The sequence below is a fragment of the Heterocephalus glaber genome, unplaced genomic scaffold (assembly GCF_053883595.1).
Source record: "Heterocephalus glaber isolate CG9 unplaced genomic scaffold, H.glaber_assembly_v1.0 deba00001760, whole genome shotgun sequence".
NCBI classification, from domain to species: Eukaryota; Metazoa; Chordata; class Mammalia; order Rodentia; family Bathyergidae; genus Heterocephalus; species Heterocephalus glaber.
This window is the reverse complement of record NW_028258457.1, coordinates 3,882,934-3,901,459: the sequence shown is the minus strand read 5'-3', so window position 1 is coordinate 3,901,459 and position 18,526 is coordinate 3,882,934. Positions and strand designations below refer to the sequence as shown.

Here is an 18,526-nt window from a genome sequence, read left to right as displayed (position 1 = left end):
AGACTCAGCCTCATGGCTGTGGGTTACAGTGGGGGCAGCAGGCCGCTCACTCAGAGAGAGACAGAGGGTGCTAACGCTGGCACATGTGCTGGGAAAAAGTTTGGACCCAGTCATGGCGGTCCACAACTGTCCACCCAGGGTTCTGGGAGGCTGAGACAGGAGGATCTCAAGTTGGAGACCAACCTGGGCAACTTAGCAAGACCCAGTCTCAAAATAAAAAATAAATAGGGCTGGGAATGGACCTCAGAGTGAAGCCCCTGGGTTCAATTCCAAGTACTCCACCAAAAAGAAAAAAAAGGCCACATCTCTGCCTGATAAGATGGGGGCGGGGCTCCTACACACCCCTGCAAGGGTTCCAGGTGTGGGTTTGCCTGGCCAGGCTGCAGGCTGTCTGCTAAGGGGTTGAGCTGGAGCCCATTTACATAGGGGTGGATACTGAGCATGGAGCCAGGGCCTGATGCTAGCCAAGCACTCACCCCTGAGCTGTACCCTCACCCCTTTTTTATTTTGAGACAGGATCTTTCTATGTTGGCCGGGCTGGCCTCAAACTTGTGATCCTCCTGCCTCAGCCTCTTGAGCAGCTGGAATCACAGGTGTATGCCACCCTTAAGGGAAAGGTGAGGGGTGCAAACCGAGCCTCCCCCACATCCCCTCCCAGGGGCCATGGTGGAAACCTCATTCTTCAGACCTGCTGGGCAGATGAGCAACACAGCCGCAGAATGCAGGGACCACAGGGCGAGGCTCATTAATGATTACTCACAAGTTGTTCACTTATTCTGATAAAGCCTACTTCCTGGGTAAAGCCAAAGTCCTCCTCATGTTCTCCAAGCACCCATGGGTCCACCCCCAGGACTCCCACCTCTCTCTCTGCCCCTAGTCCCTCTGCCCCAGCCACAGGAGCCTCCTAGTGCTCTCCCAATTCACCAGACTCTTTCCTGCCCCAGGGCCTTTGAACTGTGAGTTCCTGACTGCAGACCCAGACCCCATCTCCCAGCAGACTTCCTTCTCCCCTGCATATTCCTGTTTATCTACCTCTGACCTGTTATATATTTATCATCTCAACCTGCACCTCCCCAGCTGGGTGCTGTGGCCAGTCCTGTAATCCCAGCTGCTCAGGAGGAGTCTGAAGCAGGAGGAACTCAAGTTTGAGGGCAGCCTGAGTATCTTAGCAAGACCTTGTCTCAAAATAAAAATATACTTTGAAAAGGGCCGAGGTGGCAGGGTGTGGTAGCACATACCTGTCATCTTAGCACTTGGGAGGCTGAGGGAGGAGGATTGGTGAGAGTTTGAGACCAGCCTGGGCTACATAGTGAGTTCAAAGGCAGTAGCCTGAACTACATAGTGAGACCCTGTCTCACAAAACAAAAAAGGCCCTCGTGCCCTTGGTTCAATTCCCAGTACCACACACTGACACACAGTGGCCCCCCACTGCAGCCAACCTGACCTGGACAGGGGCCACTCTATTTTATAATACAATATTAGATTTAATTTGTTGTTTTGTGCTAATTTTTTTTTTTTTTTTTGTACCGGGGATCGAACTCAGGACCTTGCGCCTGCAAGGCAAGCGGCACCACTGAGATAAATCCCGGGCCCTGTGCTTAGATTTGTTGCATCTATATCCACGAAATAGGCTTCTCGCCTTTCTTGTTGTCTTGGCCAGTTTTTGTAATCAGCGTCATACCGGCCTCAAAACAAAACAAAATCACAGCATGCATCGGATCCCCCCAGTGACTGCTGATAGCGTTGCAATTTCCAGGAATGCTGCGGGGACTTGCCAGCCTCCTGTGCTTGGCTGCAGGCCGTCCCGCTCCAGACCCGGCACAACGGGGTGTGGCCCGAATTAAGCTCCACCCAGCAGAGGCCACGCCCCTGACAGGCGGCAGGGAGAAGCCTTAGTTAGGTATGTGGCTGGTCATGACCGCCTCCCGTGGCATCCTGCTCTTCCCACTTTAGACCCCCAAACCCTGCCAGGGTTTTCTGGGGTCCCTCCCAAATCAACCACTAGTGCTCCAATTCTTTCTGTACCAGCTTCTAGGCGGGTCAGTGACCTCATTTCCCTTCTCTGGAAGAGTTTTTAAAAGAAAGGGGTTCAAGCCGAATGTGATGACACACGCCTGTCATCCCAGCACTCTGGAAGGCTGAGGCAGGAGGATTACATATTTGAGCCCAGCCTGAGCAACTTAAGACCACATTTCAAAATTTAAAAATAAAAACAAGGGGTAGGGATTTAGCTCAGTGGTTCTGCCACCTGCCTCATAAGTGTAAGGTCCCAAGTTCGATCCCCAGTACCAAAAATAAAAAATAAAAACAAGGGCTGAGGTGTTGCTCAGTGAACAGGGGTTCACAGAATGTGTCTAACCACAGGTCCAGTACAGGAGGGCGAAAGCCACTTGGATAAGGACAGAGATTTCCTGGTTTGCATTTGTGTGGGGTCCCTGTGAGACCCGGAATGGGCCAATCTGCCTCCCTGGGCCGCAGGTTCCTCCTCTGTAAAATGGAGCCAGCCTGCATCACCAGCATGTAGGGTTGGAGCCCCTGCCCGCCCCCAACACAGATGATAAACAGGTCTGGGGAGTTACTTTATTGCACACCCAACAGGCCCAGTGTTTCAGGGGGCCTGGTGAGCCAGATGAGGGGCGCTAGTAGGCCAAGTGCTCCAGCAGCCAGCAGTGCCTTGGGCACCGAAGGTGGGGTCTGTAGCACAGCCAACACCAGGTGAGCTCTGCGGTGGACTCGGACGTGGAGTCCTGGGAGGACTCTGAGAAGCTGGGGCCACTCAGCTCAGACTCCATGGAGCTGACTGCCGGCTGGGTAGGCCCCTTGTCCTGGGGCTGTTTGCTGGTCTCAGAGGCCTGGATTTGGGGCTCGCTCAGGGGTTGGGGCAGGCTGGGAGCACTGCTGGGAGACTGGCTGAGTGCAGGCTTCAGGTTGGAGGTGGCTGGGGGTGAGGGCCCTGAGGGAGGATCGGAGACCCCAGGGCGTTTGGGAGCCTGGCTGGAATGGTTACTTGGCCCCTGAGCTGGGCCCTGGGCCTTCTTGGGCAGCTGGGAGCCAGTGGCAGAGTGGGAAGCCAGCTGGCCCCGGGGCCCCGAGCCTGGCCCACCCAGAGACTGGGGGTGGCCTGAGGTGACACGGGAAGGGGGCTTGCCCAGGCTGGAGCAGCTGGGCTGGGTTTCTGTCATCAGGGAGTTGGGAGGGGCCTCCATGGACAGCTGGGGGCCTGCGGTGTGGCCCTTCTCACCAGCTGGAATGTCCATGCCAGAGCGGGAGGGCAGCTTCACTTGCCCTTCTGCAGAGGGCTCGGGTTTGGCAGGGCTGTGGAGAGAGGGGGGTGACGGGGTGAGGGGGGTGGGCGCTGGACAGGCTGTGGGACCCCCAGCAGTTGGGAAACGGGATTCAGGCCAGTGGTGCCAAGTGTGGGTCAGCAGGAGAGGTGAGGGGGCCACTCGTGGCAGGGACGACTGTGTGTATGAATACACACGCATGCACACACCCACACATCCACATCCCGACGCGTGCACACCTGCACACGTGTACACTCATAGGGCATCCATGGCACTCCAGCACACAGGCACAGACATTGCACACATGTGTGCGCACACATCTGCACATGCAAGCTCATACACAAGCACAGCCTCGCATACATGCATACACTCCAACATGTGCAATGCGATCACACACATGTGTACACACACACTCATGTATACAATGCTCTCACAATATACACACGCACACATGTACACTCACACTGCAGAGCACACATCACACAGTCAGCACACAAGCACATGGGACACCATGCATACACATCCACATGCCGTGAACATTCACACTCGGGCTCACACACACGCCTGCACCCAGCCCCAACCTCCTGGGCATTAAGTGTTACGTACAGTCGCCTTCCAGGGCCATGGGGGCTTCCGCCACCACTGCCGGGGTTACGAATGCCCGGCCGAGGGCCAGGGCCCGTAGCACTGGGTCCCGAGAGCATGGGGAAGAGAGGAGACAGTGAGAGGGGGGATGAGGGGGAGCACAGAGCACAGAGGGGCGGCCACAGTGCCAGAGAGAGAGGAGTCAGTCAGGAGGGGAGTCGGGACAGACGGACAGGCTGGGGCCCACAGATAGACGGTCAAGCCGAGACCCAGGAGACAGACACAGCCGGGCACCCTCCAGCACGCACCATCCCTCGTTATTCCGGACGCCGTGTCCAGGACCTGGCCGCTGAGCTGGCTCACGGCGCTGTCCACAGCCGCGTGGTGCTTTAGGAAGAGCGGACGCACGAGCCGCTGGTACAGCAGCAGTGCCCCGTTCCAGGGCCCGGGGCTCATGCAGAACAACAGGAAGGCGCACTGCAGGGCAGCGCGGGGTCACACTGTGTGCCCGTCTCTGCCCAGCCCCCTGGTCTCCCCCAGTCCCCACAGTGGGCGACCAGCTGCTGCCGGGCCCCCAGGTCCCTGCCCACCTTGCCCACGTAGTAGAAAGGGAACCAGAACAGCAGAAGATCGCTGAAGAACTCTGCCAGCCCGAACAGGGCGTACACCACCCAGTAGGTCAGCCACACAGTGTCGTCTTCTTTGCTTGGACTCTCGATAGCTTTGATTCTGCAGGGGGGCACAGCGGGTTCAGGGGCTGCCTGGGCCCCGGGAGACCCCCGGCCAGGGCAGCTGGGCAGGGCACTCACGAAGCATAGGCGGGGTACACAAATCCGATAAGATTGCAGAGTAGAGATGCCCCGTGGCCAAAGAGAAGATACAGGCTTAGCACAGTGACAGCTCCTGCGGGAGAAAGGGGTACTCCATGGGGGCCTGGGCACCCTGGTGATGCAGTCTGCAACCTTCACCTCCTTCCTGGAGCCTTGATGACACCTCCAGAGCAGGAACGCACCTGGCCCCCAGCCCCACTATGAGGCCCCAGGCATTTGTCTCCCACATGGGGCTGTGAGCTCCTCCGGGGGCAGGCGAGGACCTTGGGTGGAGGCCAGGGCTCAGGGGTGGGGTAGATACAAAGGAGCTGCATAATAAATGTTTGTTGAATGAATAAGTGATAATCTGCAATTATGAATCTTGTTCCAGGACCTATAGGGGCCTCAAAAAAAGAGGCCAGCATTTGAATCCAAATGATGCAGAAAAAAATGTAAAAATGGGCTGGGGATTTAGCTCAGTGGTTTCGCTGCCTGCTGCACAAGCCCAAGGACCCGAGTTCGATCCCCAGTACAAAAAAAAAAAAAAGTAAAAGTGAGGCTATGAATCATTACTTTTTGATTCCTGGTGAGCTGGGGAAGGCAACAGAGTATTTATTGGGTCTCTCCCCTTAGCACTGCTAACATTTGAGGCCAATTCATCTTATTGGGGGGAGTCCTTTGTACTGCAGTGTCCCTGACTTCCACCCATTCTGTGCCAGGAGAACCCTCAGTTGTGACAACCACAATTGTCCCAGACAGTGGGGTGTGGTGACACACACCTGTCGTCCCAGCACTCTGGGAGGCTGAGGCAGGAGGATCTCAAGTTCAAACCCAGCCTGGGCAACTTAGTGAGAGCCTGTCTCAAAATATAGAAAAGAAAAAGGAAAAGAAAAGAAAAGAAAAAGGGCTGGCAGAGTAGCTCAGGGCAAAGGACCTGGGCTCACTCCCCCATACTGGGAAAAAAAGTCCCCAAACATCATCAAATATGGGAGTGTAGTGTTGCCCACTTTGAGAGCCTCTGTCTTAAAGGGAGGCAGCAAAGCCCAGCATCCGGGTCCCCTAGAGCTAGGAGGGCCACTTGCTCTTGCTCACTGCTGAATTGAGCAAGACTTCCTGCATGAAGCCTCAGTTTCCCCATCTGTAAACGTCCCCAGCATGCTAGGGTTGCTGTGAGTTAGAGAACCTATTCCACGTGTGTTGAACATCTGACCACTAAAACATACCAGGCAATGTAGGTTCAGAAAAAAGGGGGGGCAGGAGCTCAGCCCCCATCCTGATTAAGCACTTGTGGTGTGTGTGGCTCAACCTTCCCCCCATCTCATTCAACAGTGAACACCACAGAGGCCGGGGTGGCGGCTGTGGGTCCTGCAAGGTCTCGGGGGAAACCTTTGAGCTCCGGAGACCTTGGACAGCCTCCTGCCTGCTCCCCAGAGACTGTTATCTGCAGGGAGATTTGGAAGCCACTTCTGGACTAAAGGGCAGAACCTGGCCACCCCCACCCTTCTGTCAGGGGGGGAACAGCCCAGGAGGCCCTGTGACCTCCAGCACTGCCTTCTCCGAGTTTCATCCTCTGTTCCCTGAGGGGCACAGGCTTTGGTGGTGTGGCCGAAGGCTCCTTGTATCACGGAAAGGAGGGTGAGGGTGGGGGACCCCCTTCGCTGGAAGTGCTAGTGGAGGAGGAAGGGCTCTTCCAGGGCACCCTTCCCTAAATCCCTTTCAAATCTGCAGCCTCAGCAGAGGGTGGATGACCTTGGACGTGAGGAGCCACAGTCTGCAGACATCAGCAACAGATGGGACACGGGGAGGGGATGGGGGGGGACTTCAGACACGGAGGCAGCTCCCCACCAGGCCCCTGCCTCTCTGTGCCCGCTCCCTCCCCAGCTGGCACCTCCCTGCCACCACCTTCCTCCTGCTGCTCTGTGACCCAAATTCCCCACCCACAGGTCCCAGCCATGTGGAAAGCCAGGTCAAAGGTCAGGGCCTGAGGCCGGGCAGGCACAGTCTGGGACCTGTGGGAATTTGGGCACAGACTTCAGGTGGTCCTTGGCTGGCTGGTGTGGGAATCCTCCAGCTGGCAGGGAAATGGGGCGAATGTGGACGACCAGAAACCAGCCACAAGCATTCAAGGCACCTGGCAGGGCCCTACTCGCAGACCCTGCGCCCTCCCATGTGGCCCCTTGCGATTTATTTATGGGAAGGGACTTCCTGGAAAGGCAGGGGCCTCAATACTGCACAAATCAGGCCGGGATTGGAGGAAGGCCAATGCTATGCTACCCAGAGAGTTTCGGAACCAAGCAGGGCCGCTCATGTGCTTCTGTTACCAAGGAGGAAAAGAACCAAAATGGAATGACAATGAGGCCCTCCTCGGGTCCCATCACAGATGTCAAACAGCTCAACTCAACAAATATTGACCCACAATGGTGCAAAGCCACCGAGCTGGGGGAAGGGAGCAGGCGGCAGGCAGAAGGGTCCCCTTCGGGACCAGGCTTCCCTCGCTCCAGGCTGGGGTCTACGCGGGAAGGGCTCCAGGGGACACTCTGGCACCTGGATTGTCCCCTGTCCCCTGGGACCTGCTGGACAACTGGAAGGACCAGACTTAGTCCTGGCTGGCACCCAGGGTGCCAAGGGAGAGGACAGGGGATGGCAGGGACCAAGGCTACAGGCGGGGGTGGCCCTCGCTCGAGGTGGCACGGTGAGCGCAGGACAGGGGCTGCGGGCCACCAAAGGTCCGGGTCCGGGAACCCTCCCCAGATCAGGGCGTATTGGCAGACAATGGGGCGCGCGCCTCGCCCGGTCCGGACTCCTGCAGCCGGTCCCGGGAGAAGCGCCCGGTCTACGACCTCAGTGCCCGGGCCTCGGCGAGCCCGTAGGTGCAATGGGGCGAGCGTCCCGACGGCTCACCCGCGGCCAGATACCGCTTCTCGACACCGGTCCTGGCTTCGAGCGCTTCGAGCGCTTCGGTGGCAAAGTTCCTCTGTTCCAGAAAGTGCTCGAAGAGCCGGCGCAACCTGTCCATGGCCTCGCCCGCCCCGTGACTGGCAGCTCGAGCTCGCCTGCTGCCCCGCGCACCGGTCCCGCCGCGCGCGAACTCTCTTGCCGTTCTGCTGGCGGCCCTGCTCCGGCCCCTGACCGCCGGGCTCCGCCCCCGATTTGGGCTCCGCCTCCGGGCCCCCGCTATGGTCAATGGGCGGGCTGGGCGGGCAAAGGAGGTGGGACCTGCCCCGTCTCCCTCGCCGCATTGCCCTCCGGCGGCCCACTGTCACCAAGGCAGGGAAGCGGCGAGGAGGGGGCGGGGCGCGGCTGCCGAGAGCTTCTATTGGCCGAGAGGGAGTGGGACGTGGCTGATCTGAGGGACGGCGTCAAGGCCGGTCATTGTTAGCTCCCCTGTAGAGCGGGGCAGAGGGGAGAGGAGTGCTGGGAAAGGCAGACCCAGTGTTCTCCCAGTCCCCTCCTCCACCCCCACCACCCCACCCCTACCCAGAAAAGCCAGAGATGATTGGAGAAGCGAAGAGGACAGAAAAGAAGAGGGGCGGGGCTGATCGGCCAGGAGGCGTGGCGAAACAGAGGGGGCGGGACTTACCCGAAAACAATTCTGGTTAGAACAGAATAAGAGGAGCTGATTCTGGAAGGAAGGGTGTGTAAAAGTGGGCAGGGCCAAATAAAGGGTGGCAGGGTTCTTTAATGCTACAGTGAACTTGCTCTTCTGAGCCAGATTTGGATCTTTGTACAAATGGGGAGATTGGGGTTCCAGAGGGCTTAGGTCTGTGACCATGTGTTCCCCCCACGACTTCTGTTGGGTCTTTCCGCCCCTCGTGGAGAGAAAAGGAACCGCAAGCCCCAGGGAGTTGAAGCCCTCGAGGTTGCTACGGTGCCGGCCCGACTCGGCGGTTTGCCTGGAGGGAGGGGCTCCCACAGGCCCCGCCCCGATCCCGCCCCCGCCGCGCTGCGGCTCACCCCAACTGCACTCTGACGGATCCGGGTCTTGACTCCGAGCTTGGTCCTCGTCCGCCCCCTGGCTGTGGGGTGGAAGTCGGCCCGGGTCCCCATCTATGTCAGCAGCTGGGCAGTGCAGGTGACCCAGGGTAACCGGGAAGCCGAGCGCCTGGCACGCAAATTTGGCTTCGTCAATCTGGGGCAGGTAGGTGGCACTCGGATGGATGAGGGAAAGCGAAGGGACAGATGACCCCTGACCCTGATATATAGGACAGGGTCCCCAGTGACTTCCTAAATATCAAGAACCCAAGCCCAGCTGGGCGTGGTGGTGCATGCCTACCATCCCAGCACTCTGGGAGGATGAGGCAGGAGGATGCCAAGTTCCAGCCTAGCCTGGGCAACTTAAGGATTTAGCGAGACCCCATCTCAAAATAAAAAATAAAAGAGCCCTGGGATGTAGCTCACTGTGAAGAAACTGAGGGTCTATGACTCCCGGGGTGCGCCTGAAGCCCCTGCCTGGGAACCTGGTTGGAGGAGGGTTCAAGCCAGGGGACACTGGTCCCACCCGGGGGGGAGGGCGCCACCGGGGAAGCTGGTCCCAGCGAGGTGGCTGCTCCCCTCCTTTCCAGATCTTCCCTGATGGCCAGTACTTCCACCTGCGGCACAGGGGTGTGGCCCAGCAGTCCCTGAGCCCTCACTGGGGCCACCGCCTGCGTCTGAAGAAAGACCCAAAGGTGAGCCTAGCCGGGAGGCTGCCCCTCGGGGTCTCGGCTGGTGCCTGGGCCATCATGCTGCCTTCTCTTATTCTTGCAACTGCCATAAATGGTCTCTCTTTGAGATCTGGGTTCCACCTGGTCCCCTCAGTGGGGGCCAGACGGGGAAGGCATGTGTGAGCCTGGCACTTATGTCTTCCTGGAAAGATGAAGGCCCCTGAAACTGAGGTCAGGGGACAGGGAACACCACAACCACTCCCTGCCCTCCAGCTCATAGGATCCAGGAGAGGCGCTGGCCCATTTCACCACACAGGAAAATGGTCCCTCAGAGGAGGAGTGTTAAGACACCAAGGGCTGGGGATTTAGCTCAGTGGTTCCGCCACCTGCCTCTCAAGCTAAGGACCCAAGTTCAATCCCCAGTACCAAAAAAAAAAAAAAACGACGCCCAGTGAGTCTGGCAGAACTGGGTCAAGGACCCAGGCTCTCAATGCTCAGAGCTGGGGACCTAGAAGGGTGGCTGGTTCAGGGTGCGCAGGACAGATCAGATGTGGGGGACAAAGAGATAGGTATCAGGGCCAGGTTGGCACCCAGGAGACTGCCAGGATCCTTACATGGGGTGGAAGATATGAACTAGTTGGGGATGGGAGATGAAGGCGGTAAAGAGGAAGCAGGAGGCTGGGGATTTAGCTCAGTGGTTCTGCCGCCTGCCTCACAGGCACAAAGTCCCAAGTTCGATCCAAAAAAAAAAAAAAGGAAGCAGGGCAAATGTCCAAGAAAGAGCAGTCCAGGCTGGCAGAACAGCATGTGCAAAGGTCCTGGGGTGGAGGTGAGTTCAGGTGCCCTTGAAATGTCAAAGTGGTCACAGCTGTAGTTAAGTAACCAGTAAGAAAGCTAGTGGGAGATGCACATTCAGGGCCTTGTGGGCTGTGGACTGGAGGATGGAAAGCCAGGGAGGAGGTGGGTGTGACCCTTGGATGGGGAAGGGGAGGAAGAAGTGGCTGATTCGGGAGTCGATGCAGGAGGGAGCCGGCAGGGTTAGACAGAAGAATGTGGAGCAGGGAGGGAGAGGGAGCAGTGCTGGGACAGAGGAAGCTGACACCCCTGACTCTGTCCATGTGTCTTGGGCCTGAGGATGGATACACTGGGATGCTGGGGGGCCCCCACTGAAGACAGAGCCCCAGTTATGGGGGGACCCTAAAGAGCAGCCCTATGCTGGGTGTGGTGGTGCACATCTGTAATCCCAGCACTCCAGAGACTGAGGCAGGAGGATCGCTGTGAGTTCAAGGCCAGCCTGGGCTCCATAGTGAGACCCTGTTTCAAAAAAAAATTTAAGGGCCTGGGATTTAGCTCAGTGGTTCCGTTGCCTGCCTCACAAGCACAAGGTCCCGAGTTTGATCCCTGGTACAAAAAAAAAAAATTAAAAAGCCACAGCAAACACTCCTCGCCCCTACCTGAGGGATAGTCCAGCCATGTGTCCCCTCCAGGTGCCACGGTTTGAGCAGCAGACAGTGCAGCGGCGGGTGAAGCGGTCCCTGGAGGTGCCCATGGACCCCTGGTACGTGGTGAGCGGCCAGGCTAGGGCAGGCAAATACACAGCGGCCACCACAACCCCATTGACCCCATCCCCTGCCTGGCACAGAAAAATGAGATGCAGCCAGACCTGAACATCCTGCGGTCCTGGGCCCAGGGCCTGATGGGCCAGGGTGTCGTGATCTCCATCCTCGACGGCGGCATTGAGAAGGACCACCCAGACCTCTGGGCCAATTACATGAGGCCTCAGGCAGCTGGGACAGGGGCTGTCCCAAGTCCCCCCACCCAGGGATGCCTTATACCCTGTTCTCATCCCCACTGGTCCCCAGGACCCCCTGGCCAGCTATGATTTCAACGACTATGACCCAGACCCCCAGCCTCGCTACACGCCCAGCAATGAGAACCGGTGAGCCCTAGCCCGTGGGGTGCAAGGGGGTTCCTAGTGACCCATGGGGATCAGGCTGTGACGGGCACCCCCCCTTGGCCCTGGCACCAGGCATGGGACTCGCTGTGCTGGGGGGGTGGCAGCCATGGCCAACAACGGCTTCTGCAGTGCAGGAGTTGCCTTCAATGCCCGAATTGGAGGTACCAGGGTCCCTGGGGGACACAGCCTGGGGACAGAGGGTAGAGGGTGCCGCTGCAGCAGTTGGGGCAGGGGGGCAAGTGAGGGGAGGAAGGCGCTGGCGTCCTCCCCCTCCTTGCTGGGCGGTGCCAGGACCTCAGACAGGGCCCTGGGAGAGAGGGCCACGCGGGCTGGTGCCCAAGGGAGGCCAACGCCCCCATGCAGGTGTGCGCATGCTGGACGGCACCATCGCCGACATCCTCGAGGCCCAGTCGCTGAGCCTGCAGCCCCAGCACATTCACGTCTACAGTGCCAGCTGGGGCCCTGAGGACAACGGCCGCAGAGTGGACGGCCCAGGCATCCTTAGCCACGAGGCCTTCCTGCACGGCGTGACCCAGGTGAGCACCCACAGGGCTCCGGGGGGCACAGCTTGGCCAGGCTGGGCAGCAGCCGGTGTGAGGCCTCCTCCTGGGCCTCCTCGTCCCAGGGCCGAGGCAGGCTGGGCACACTCTTTGTCTGCGCTATGAGAACTGCAACTGCGACGCCTACACCAGCAGCATCCACACACTCTCAGTGGGCGGCGCCACCCGGCAGGGCCGCGTGCCCTGGTACAGCGAGGCCTGAGCCTCCATCCTCACCACCACCTTCGGCAGTGGCTTGGCCACCGACCCACAGATTGTGAGTGCCGCCTGCCTGGTCAGGGCTGCCGCCCGTCCCCACCATGTTTCCCTCCCACTTGTGTTTGTTGCAGGAGATGGAACCCAGGACCTTCGCACACACTTTTATTTTTTATTTTTTGGTACTGGGGATCGAACTCGAGTCCTTGTGCTTGTGAGGCAGGCGGCGGAACCACTGAGCTAAATCCCTGGCCCTTTTTTTTAAATTTTAAAACAGGGTCTCTAAATAGCTAAATTCCTAGGCTGGGCTCAAACTTGGGATCCTCCTACCTCAGCCTTCCATAGTACTTCGATTACAGACATGTACCGCCATGCCCAGCTTGTAATACTTTCTGAGCTTAGTCCTTGGTACTTTTTTGGACTCAGTTTGTAGTACAATGGCACTTTGGTTCACAAATTTCATTCTTTCCACAATTCTGGTTGAAGACTGAATTGGTCAAGAACAGAATCAAATTTCCCCACAAGATCAACATAGAACCTAACCATTTAATTTAATTCAGTTCTCATTCAATTTGACTTGTGACCAGAATCGTGGAAAGAATTAAGTTCGTGAACCAAGGTACCAGTGTATTTTTTAAACTTAATCCTTGGTACTTTTTTTTATTTTGGTACTGGAGATCAAACTCAGGACCCTGTGCTTGCAAGGCAGGCACCAGAACCACTGAGCTAAATCCCCAGCCCCCTTAGATTGGTTTTGTTTGGTTTGGTTTGTTTCTTGAGACAGGGTCTTGCTATGTATCCAGGCTGGCCTCAAACTCATGGTGATCCTCCTGCCTCAGCCTGCCAAGTGCTGAGATTACAGTGTGCAGCACCACATCTGGCTTCCTTTGTACTTTTTAAACTTAGTCTTTTTTGTTTTGTTTTGTTTTTCTGGTACCAGGGATCAAACTCTGGACTTTGGACTTGCCAGGCAGGTGCAGCACCACTAAGCTATATCCCTGTCCCTTTGAACTTAGTCTTTGGTATACTGCTTGAACTCAGTCTGTAGTACTTTTTGAGCTCAGTTCTTAGTCCTTTTACTTTTTGTTTTTGCTTTTTTGAGACAAGGTCTCACTGTGTAGTTGTGACCCTGAACTCATTATGTAGCCCAGGCTGGCCTGGAAGTTCCAGTAATCCTCCTGCCTCAGCCTCCCAAGTGATGGGATTATAGGCATGTGCCACTATGCCTGGCTCCTTAGTACTTTTTTTTTTTTTCTGGTACCGGGGATCGAACTCGGGTCCTTGAGCTTGCACAACAGGTGGTGAAACCACTGAGCTAAATCCCCGGCCCTCCTTAATACTTTTTGAACTCAATCCACAGTACTTTTCAAGCTCAGTCCATGGCACTTGTTTTATTTATTTATTTATTTATTTTTTGGTACTGGAGATCAAACTCGGGTCCTTGCGCTTGCAGGGCAGGCGGTGGAACCACTGAGCTAAATCCCCAGCCCAGCACTTGTTGAATAAGGGCTGCATTTCACTGTGCACCCCAGCCCCATCCCTCTGTCCCCAGGTCACCACAGACCTTCACCACCAGTGCACAGACAACCACACAGGCACCTCAGCCTCGGCGCCACTGGCTGGAGGCATGATGGCCCTGGCCCTGGAAGCCAAGTAGGTGCCAGTGGGCGCGCGAGCCTTGCCCTCAGGCCACACCTCCGTTGGGCTCGGGCTCATGCTCATGGCTGTCGTGCACTGCCCCCAGCCTGCTCCTAACCTGGAGGGACACACAGCACCTCATGGTCCGTGCCTCGAAGCCGGCGCACTTGCAGGCTGAGGATTGGAGGACAAATGGTGTGGGACGCCAAGGTGCCGTGGGGCCAGGCAGGGGATGGGGGCACTGGGTCTGCAGGGCACTTGACAATCACCCCTCCACGCAGTGAGCCACCACTATGGCTATGGGCTGCTGGACGCCGCGCTGCTGGTGGACCTGGCCCACATCTGGCTGCCCACGCAGCCCCAGAGGAAATGCACCGTGGAGGTCGTGATGGCCCCGCTGTAAGGGGGCCCTGCCCCCCCCATCATCACCACCAGGGGTGGGGGCCCCAGGGGGGGCAGGCCCCTGGCCTCAGTTTCCCCATCTGTCAAGAGAGGGTGGGCTGCATAACCCCTAACCGGTGAATGCAGATCCTACCAGCCAACAGGAGGGTCCTTACCGCCCCCAGCCCCATCCTGCTCCAGATGCGTGTAGAGAAGAATGCATCGGCCTGCAGCGGCAGCCGCCACTACATCCGCGCACTGGAGCATGTGCAGGTGCAGCTGTCGCTGTCCTACAGCCACCGCGAGGACCTGGAGATCTCACTCACCAGCCCCATGGGCACCCGCTCCACACTGGTGGCCATCAGGTGTGTGGCCTGGGGACTGCCCGGGATAGCATGGCCAGATACACCCTGTGGCTCTGTGGGCCTCCCTGGCCCTGCTTGCTCATGAGGCCCCCTACCCTCCCTCCCCTGCTCCCCAGGCCCCTGGACAACAGCAGCCAGGGCTACAACAACTGGACGTTCATGTCCACCCACTTCTGGGATGAGAACCCCCAGGGCTTGTGGGCCCCGGGCCTGTGGAACAAGAGCTACTATTTCAGCAGAGGTGAGGGCTGGGCCCAGGTTGGGGGGCTCCTCTGTTACCCTTCAACCACAGGGACCCCAGGGAGGAGAGACCGTTTCAGCAGTCATGGTTGGCACACAGTAGGTGTGCAGGTATTGGGGCAGCTAGTTGAGTCCAGCTAAAGGTGCACAGTAGGCAGTTGGTGGCCTGGGACCATGTGACCTGGGGCTCTGGTGAAAGCTCCCTAGCAAAAGGGGCCAGGGCCTCTTGCAACCCAGCTGCCAATAGCACCTCCTCTATGCCCACCATGACCCCTGCCCAGGGATGCTGCACCGCTGCACACTGCTGCTCTACGGGACAGCAGAGGACATGATGGCCCAGCCCCCAGGCTCCCAGGTGACCGGTAGTGCGTGTGCGGTGGGACACAGAGGGGCTGTGCCAGGGTGAGTGGCCAGTAGTGGTGGGAGGGCTGGCAGTGTGTGTGTGTGCCCCGGGAGGGCTGGCAGCGGGCAGGCCCTGGGGTGAAGCTTCAGCCTCATGCCCTCCCTCTGCACCCTTCCGCGTCCCCTGTCCAGAATGTGACAACGCCACCTGCATCCTGGGGCACCTCTGCCTCTCCGGCTACGGATGAAGGCACTCAGGCCACACCCAGCAGGCAGTGATCATGGGGCCTGGCTGCCCCACCACACCCCCGGCTCCCTGCTGCTCTTCAAGCCCTGGCACCGCCTGCTTCTGCCCCCCACCCAGCATGGATGAGCTCCGGGGCTCCTGCTCAGGACAGCCCCACAGTCACCTCCAGCTCTCTCCCCTTACCCCAGCCTCAATGCCCAGCCCTGGCCAAGGTGCCGGGCCTGCCTCCCATGCCCTTGGGGAGCCCCTTCCAAAACCTGCTTCATCTGCCACCACCCCAGGACCAGCTGTGCACTGGAACCTGGAGACTTGGAGAATCAAAAGCTGCCTTGGCCTGGGCCCAGGGTAGAGGGGACACTGCCGTTCCAATATGCCCCCCACTGGGACCTGTCCTGAAGGCCCGGCTAGCTGCTGGAAACTTGGAGCCTGGATGCTCAGCTCCAAAGGAGAAAGTCTCTTTCCCATGTTGGGGTCAGTTGGGGGTGGGATGGGCAGAGGCTGGATTACGAACCCCATCCCTTCCCTACTCCAGACTCTGTCCAGTCTTGGGCACCATGTTCAACCTCAGAATTGGAAAATAAAGGTTGAAAAGATGCCAAGCCTGTTGTCCCCTTCGGGACAGGGCAGGTCCTGGGCACCCCTGCAAGGAGGTGTGTAGGGGGTGGTGTCAGGCCCTAGAGGACTCGGAGGGCTACAAAGCAAGAATCAGCTGCAGGCCAGAGAGCCCAGGATTTGGAGTGACTGTGAGAGATCACATGCTGCTGATTCTGTGTCCAACTCTGGAACTGCCGCCCTCTTTCCACCCCCTCTCCCCCCACTGCCAGGGTCACAGCACCCTAATCAGGGGTCTTGGGGCAGCTACTGTGGAAATGGGCCAGCAGCTCATCACATGGACTGACTGCATAGTCAGTGTCCAGCCCAGAGATTTCACCTCTAGGTGTGCAGCCAGGAGGGTCAAAAACACATCTACACTGAAACTTGGGCTCCCAGCAACCCAATTCACAACAGCCCAGAAGGTGGAAACAGCCCACGTATCCATCAGGGGGTTGATAAACACAGGGAGGTCATCCCGGGCTGGAATATTACTCAGCCAGAAAAAGAGCAAGGCTGTGACACTTGCTACAGCATGGATGGACCTTGAGGACTCTGTGCTCGGCGAGAGACCCCAGACACAGAAGGACACAGTGTGGGCTCCATGGACAGGAAACGCCCAGGACAAGGGGACCCAGAGACCAGAAGTGGACTCATGGGCCCAGGGCTTGGGAGGGGATGGGAGACTGCTCATGGTGACACAAGTGACTGCTCATGAGGACAAGGCTTGTTTTTTGAATGTCTGGAACTAGGTAGTAATGATGCTTGCACAACTTTTGACATACACACAAATACAAAGCACAGAATTACTGTAAATAGCTGAACTTTACAGTATGTAAATCACATCTCAATAAGGCTGTCTAAAAACACAAAAAGCACCCTCTGGTCTTCCCAACCCCAACCAGGAGGGAGGTAATAGGATGACAGCAAGGGAGAGGACAAGGGAAGGGACCCTCTACTGCCCTCTCCACATGGAGAAGAGTTTTAGAAATGTGGGGAGCCTCAGCCAGGTCTGGCAGGCAAGATGTGACACGGCTCTTGCGTCCCTGGCCAGCTCGTTGGTGATCAGAGCAGAGGTGATCACTGAACACCCACTGGGCACACCAGCCACAGGCAGTGATGCTGTTCAATACATGGGGTTGGCGCCTTAGCACCCTTTTGCGAAAACCCGAGCCTCACATGCTTTGCTACCCATCCAGAGAGACTTGAGCTCGAACTCATGCTCATCCCTTGAGGTTCCAGGTCTACTGGCCCTGGACGGGAAGGAGTGTAAGGGGTGAGGAGGGGCTGAGATCCCTCTAGTCCAGTCGCGGCCCCTTTAAGGAGGGGCGGAGTCTCGCGGTCGGAGAGACCCTCAGAAGGCCGGAAAGAGCACGTCACGTGCCTGGGCTCTTCCGCCGGAAGCGGAAGTGGCGGTGGCGCGGTTCGTGGCTCCAGGCCCCCGTCCCTGTGGGGAGCGATTTGCGGCAGAGGTTTTCAAGGGGAAACTGAGACCGGCGTTTAGCCGGACTCTGAAACCCGAATCTTCTTGTTGGACGAAGGGAAGGCCACCCGCTGCGTAAGCCCAGAGGAGCGCTTCGTGGGGCGTCAGGGCGGGACCCCCGGGAGCGGGACCGCGGGGAGTGCCTATCTGTGAGTTTGGGCAGGAGATCGGCCCCGCAGAGACCAAGAGGTGGACATCCTACTCCCTTCCTCTGTCCCCAGGGATGGGCTCCAAGACCAAGAAGCGCGTGGTGCTGCCCACCCGCCCCGCACCCCCCACGGTGGAGCAGATCTTGGAGGACGTGCGGGGGGCGCCGGCCCAGGACCCCGTCTTCACCGCACTAGCCCCGGAAGGTAGCTTAGGGAACGCTCACCCCAACTCCAGCCCCGGAGCATAAGGCCGGGGAAATCGTGGAACTGGGAACATAGATTTGAGCCGAGGGCCTGGGCACAGTCCTTGTCCACTATGAACCTCCCTTTTCTCATTCGTAAAGTGAAGGCATCTTGAGGTTCCTTTAAAATGGGTTCACACGTTAGTCTGCAGCCATGCCCTACCTGGGGCTTTTTGTTTGGTTAGTTGATTATTTAGAGTCCTTTTTTTTTTTTTTTTGGTACCGGGGATTGAACTCGGGTCCTTGTGCTTGCGAGGCAGGCGGCGGAACCACTGAGCTATGTAGCCTAGGCTGGCCTCAAATTAGTGGCAATCCTCCTGCCTCAGCCTCCTCCCTGCTGAGATTGGCCCAAAAATTAAAAAGCGCTAGGGAGGTAGCTGAGTGTGAAGGCCCAGTACAAAAAAAACCCTGCTGGTGGCTGATGCGTGTGTATGTGGTGTGTGTAAGCACACAGGTGGACGTTTTCATCTCCCAGAAAATTCTGCCATACAGCAAGGCTCCATAGGCATAGGCTCTGAGCTAGGTGACCTGGGGTACCTGAGCCCCAGTTTTGGAGTTTGGGGGTGTGAGTGAGGTGAGCAGCACTGTGCCCCAGGCCAAGTAGAGGGTGTGTCTCCCCCAGGTCCTGTGGGTTCTTGAGTTTTCCCACTGCCTTTCTGAAGAAGGTGGTGGTGACAAAGGCGATTTTTAACTGAGCACTAGTGCACCCAGGCTGCACTGGATTCAGGGCCGCTCAATAGGGACCATGTTGTGTCTCCTTGGGACCCCAAACTGCACTTTTTCAGCCCTGTGGCTTTGGCCCTGTGCTTTCTCGG

At 57.9% G+C, this 18,526-nt stretch overlaps 3 protein-coding genes across 4 annotated transcripts in view; 2 read left to right on the top strand and 1 right to left on the bottom strand.

The window, feature by feature from the left end:
- Window positions 1–2,566: 2,566 nt before the first annotated feature.
- Reep6 (receptor accessory protein 6) lies at window positions 2,567–7,813 on the bottom strand. The gene is made up of 6 exons (XM_087201416.1): window positions 7,580–7,813; window positions 4,679–4,772; window positions 4,460–4,598; window positions 4,178–4,346; window positions 3,887–3,971; window positions 2,567–3,315 (listed from the first exon to the last, which is right to left on the bottom strand). The coding sequence occupies exons 1-6, from the start codon at window positions 7,692–7,694 to the stop codon at window positions 2,640–2,642; spliced, it is 1,278 nt and encodes a 425-aa protein (XP_087057542.1). The 5' UTR covers window positions 7,695–7,813; the 3' UTR covers window positions 2,567–2,639.
- A 41-nt stretch (window positions 7,814–7,854) lies between these two features.
- On the top strand, window positions 7,855–15,374 carry Pcsk4 (proprotein convertase subtilisin/kexin type 4). Its single transcript, XM_021245137.2, is given in 17 exon segments — window positions 7,855–7,887; window positions 8,439–8,816; window positions 9,241–9,345; window positions 10,809–10,886; window positions 10,964–11,104; window positions 11,184–11,260; window positions 11,351–11,439; window positions 11,642–11,814; window positions 11,904–11,928; window positions 11,931–12,094; window positions 13,586–13,686; window positions 13,778–13,881; window positions 13,953–14,070; window positions 14,238–14,417; window positions 14,534–14,658; window positions 14,939–15,012; window positions 15,192–15,374. Coding segments are annotated over 17 exon segments (2,052 nt in total). The 3' UTR covers window positions 15,279–15,374.
- Window positions 15,375–17,223: 1,849 nt separating this feature from the next.
- CUNH19orf25 (chromosome unknown C19orf25 homolog) overlaps window positions 17,224–18,526 on the top strand; it is a 3,269-nt gene continuing 1,966 nt past the window's right edge. Inside the window, exons 1-2 of one of the 2 annotated variants that reach the window (XM_004865946.3) lie at window positions 17,224–17,395; window positions 17,542–17,673. In XM_004865946.3, coding sequence (XP_004866003.1) covers window positions 17,544–17,673 — 130 coding nt within the window. In that variant the 5' untranslated portion in view covers window positions 17,224–17,395; window positions 17,542–17,543. The remainder of the gene's footprint in view (window positions 17,396–17,541; window positions 17,674–18,526) is intronic. The other variant, XR_015447531.1, reaches the window with a different exon arrangement.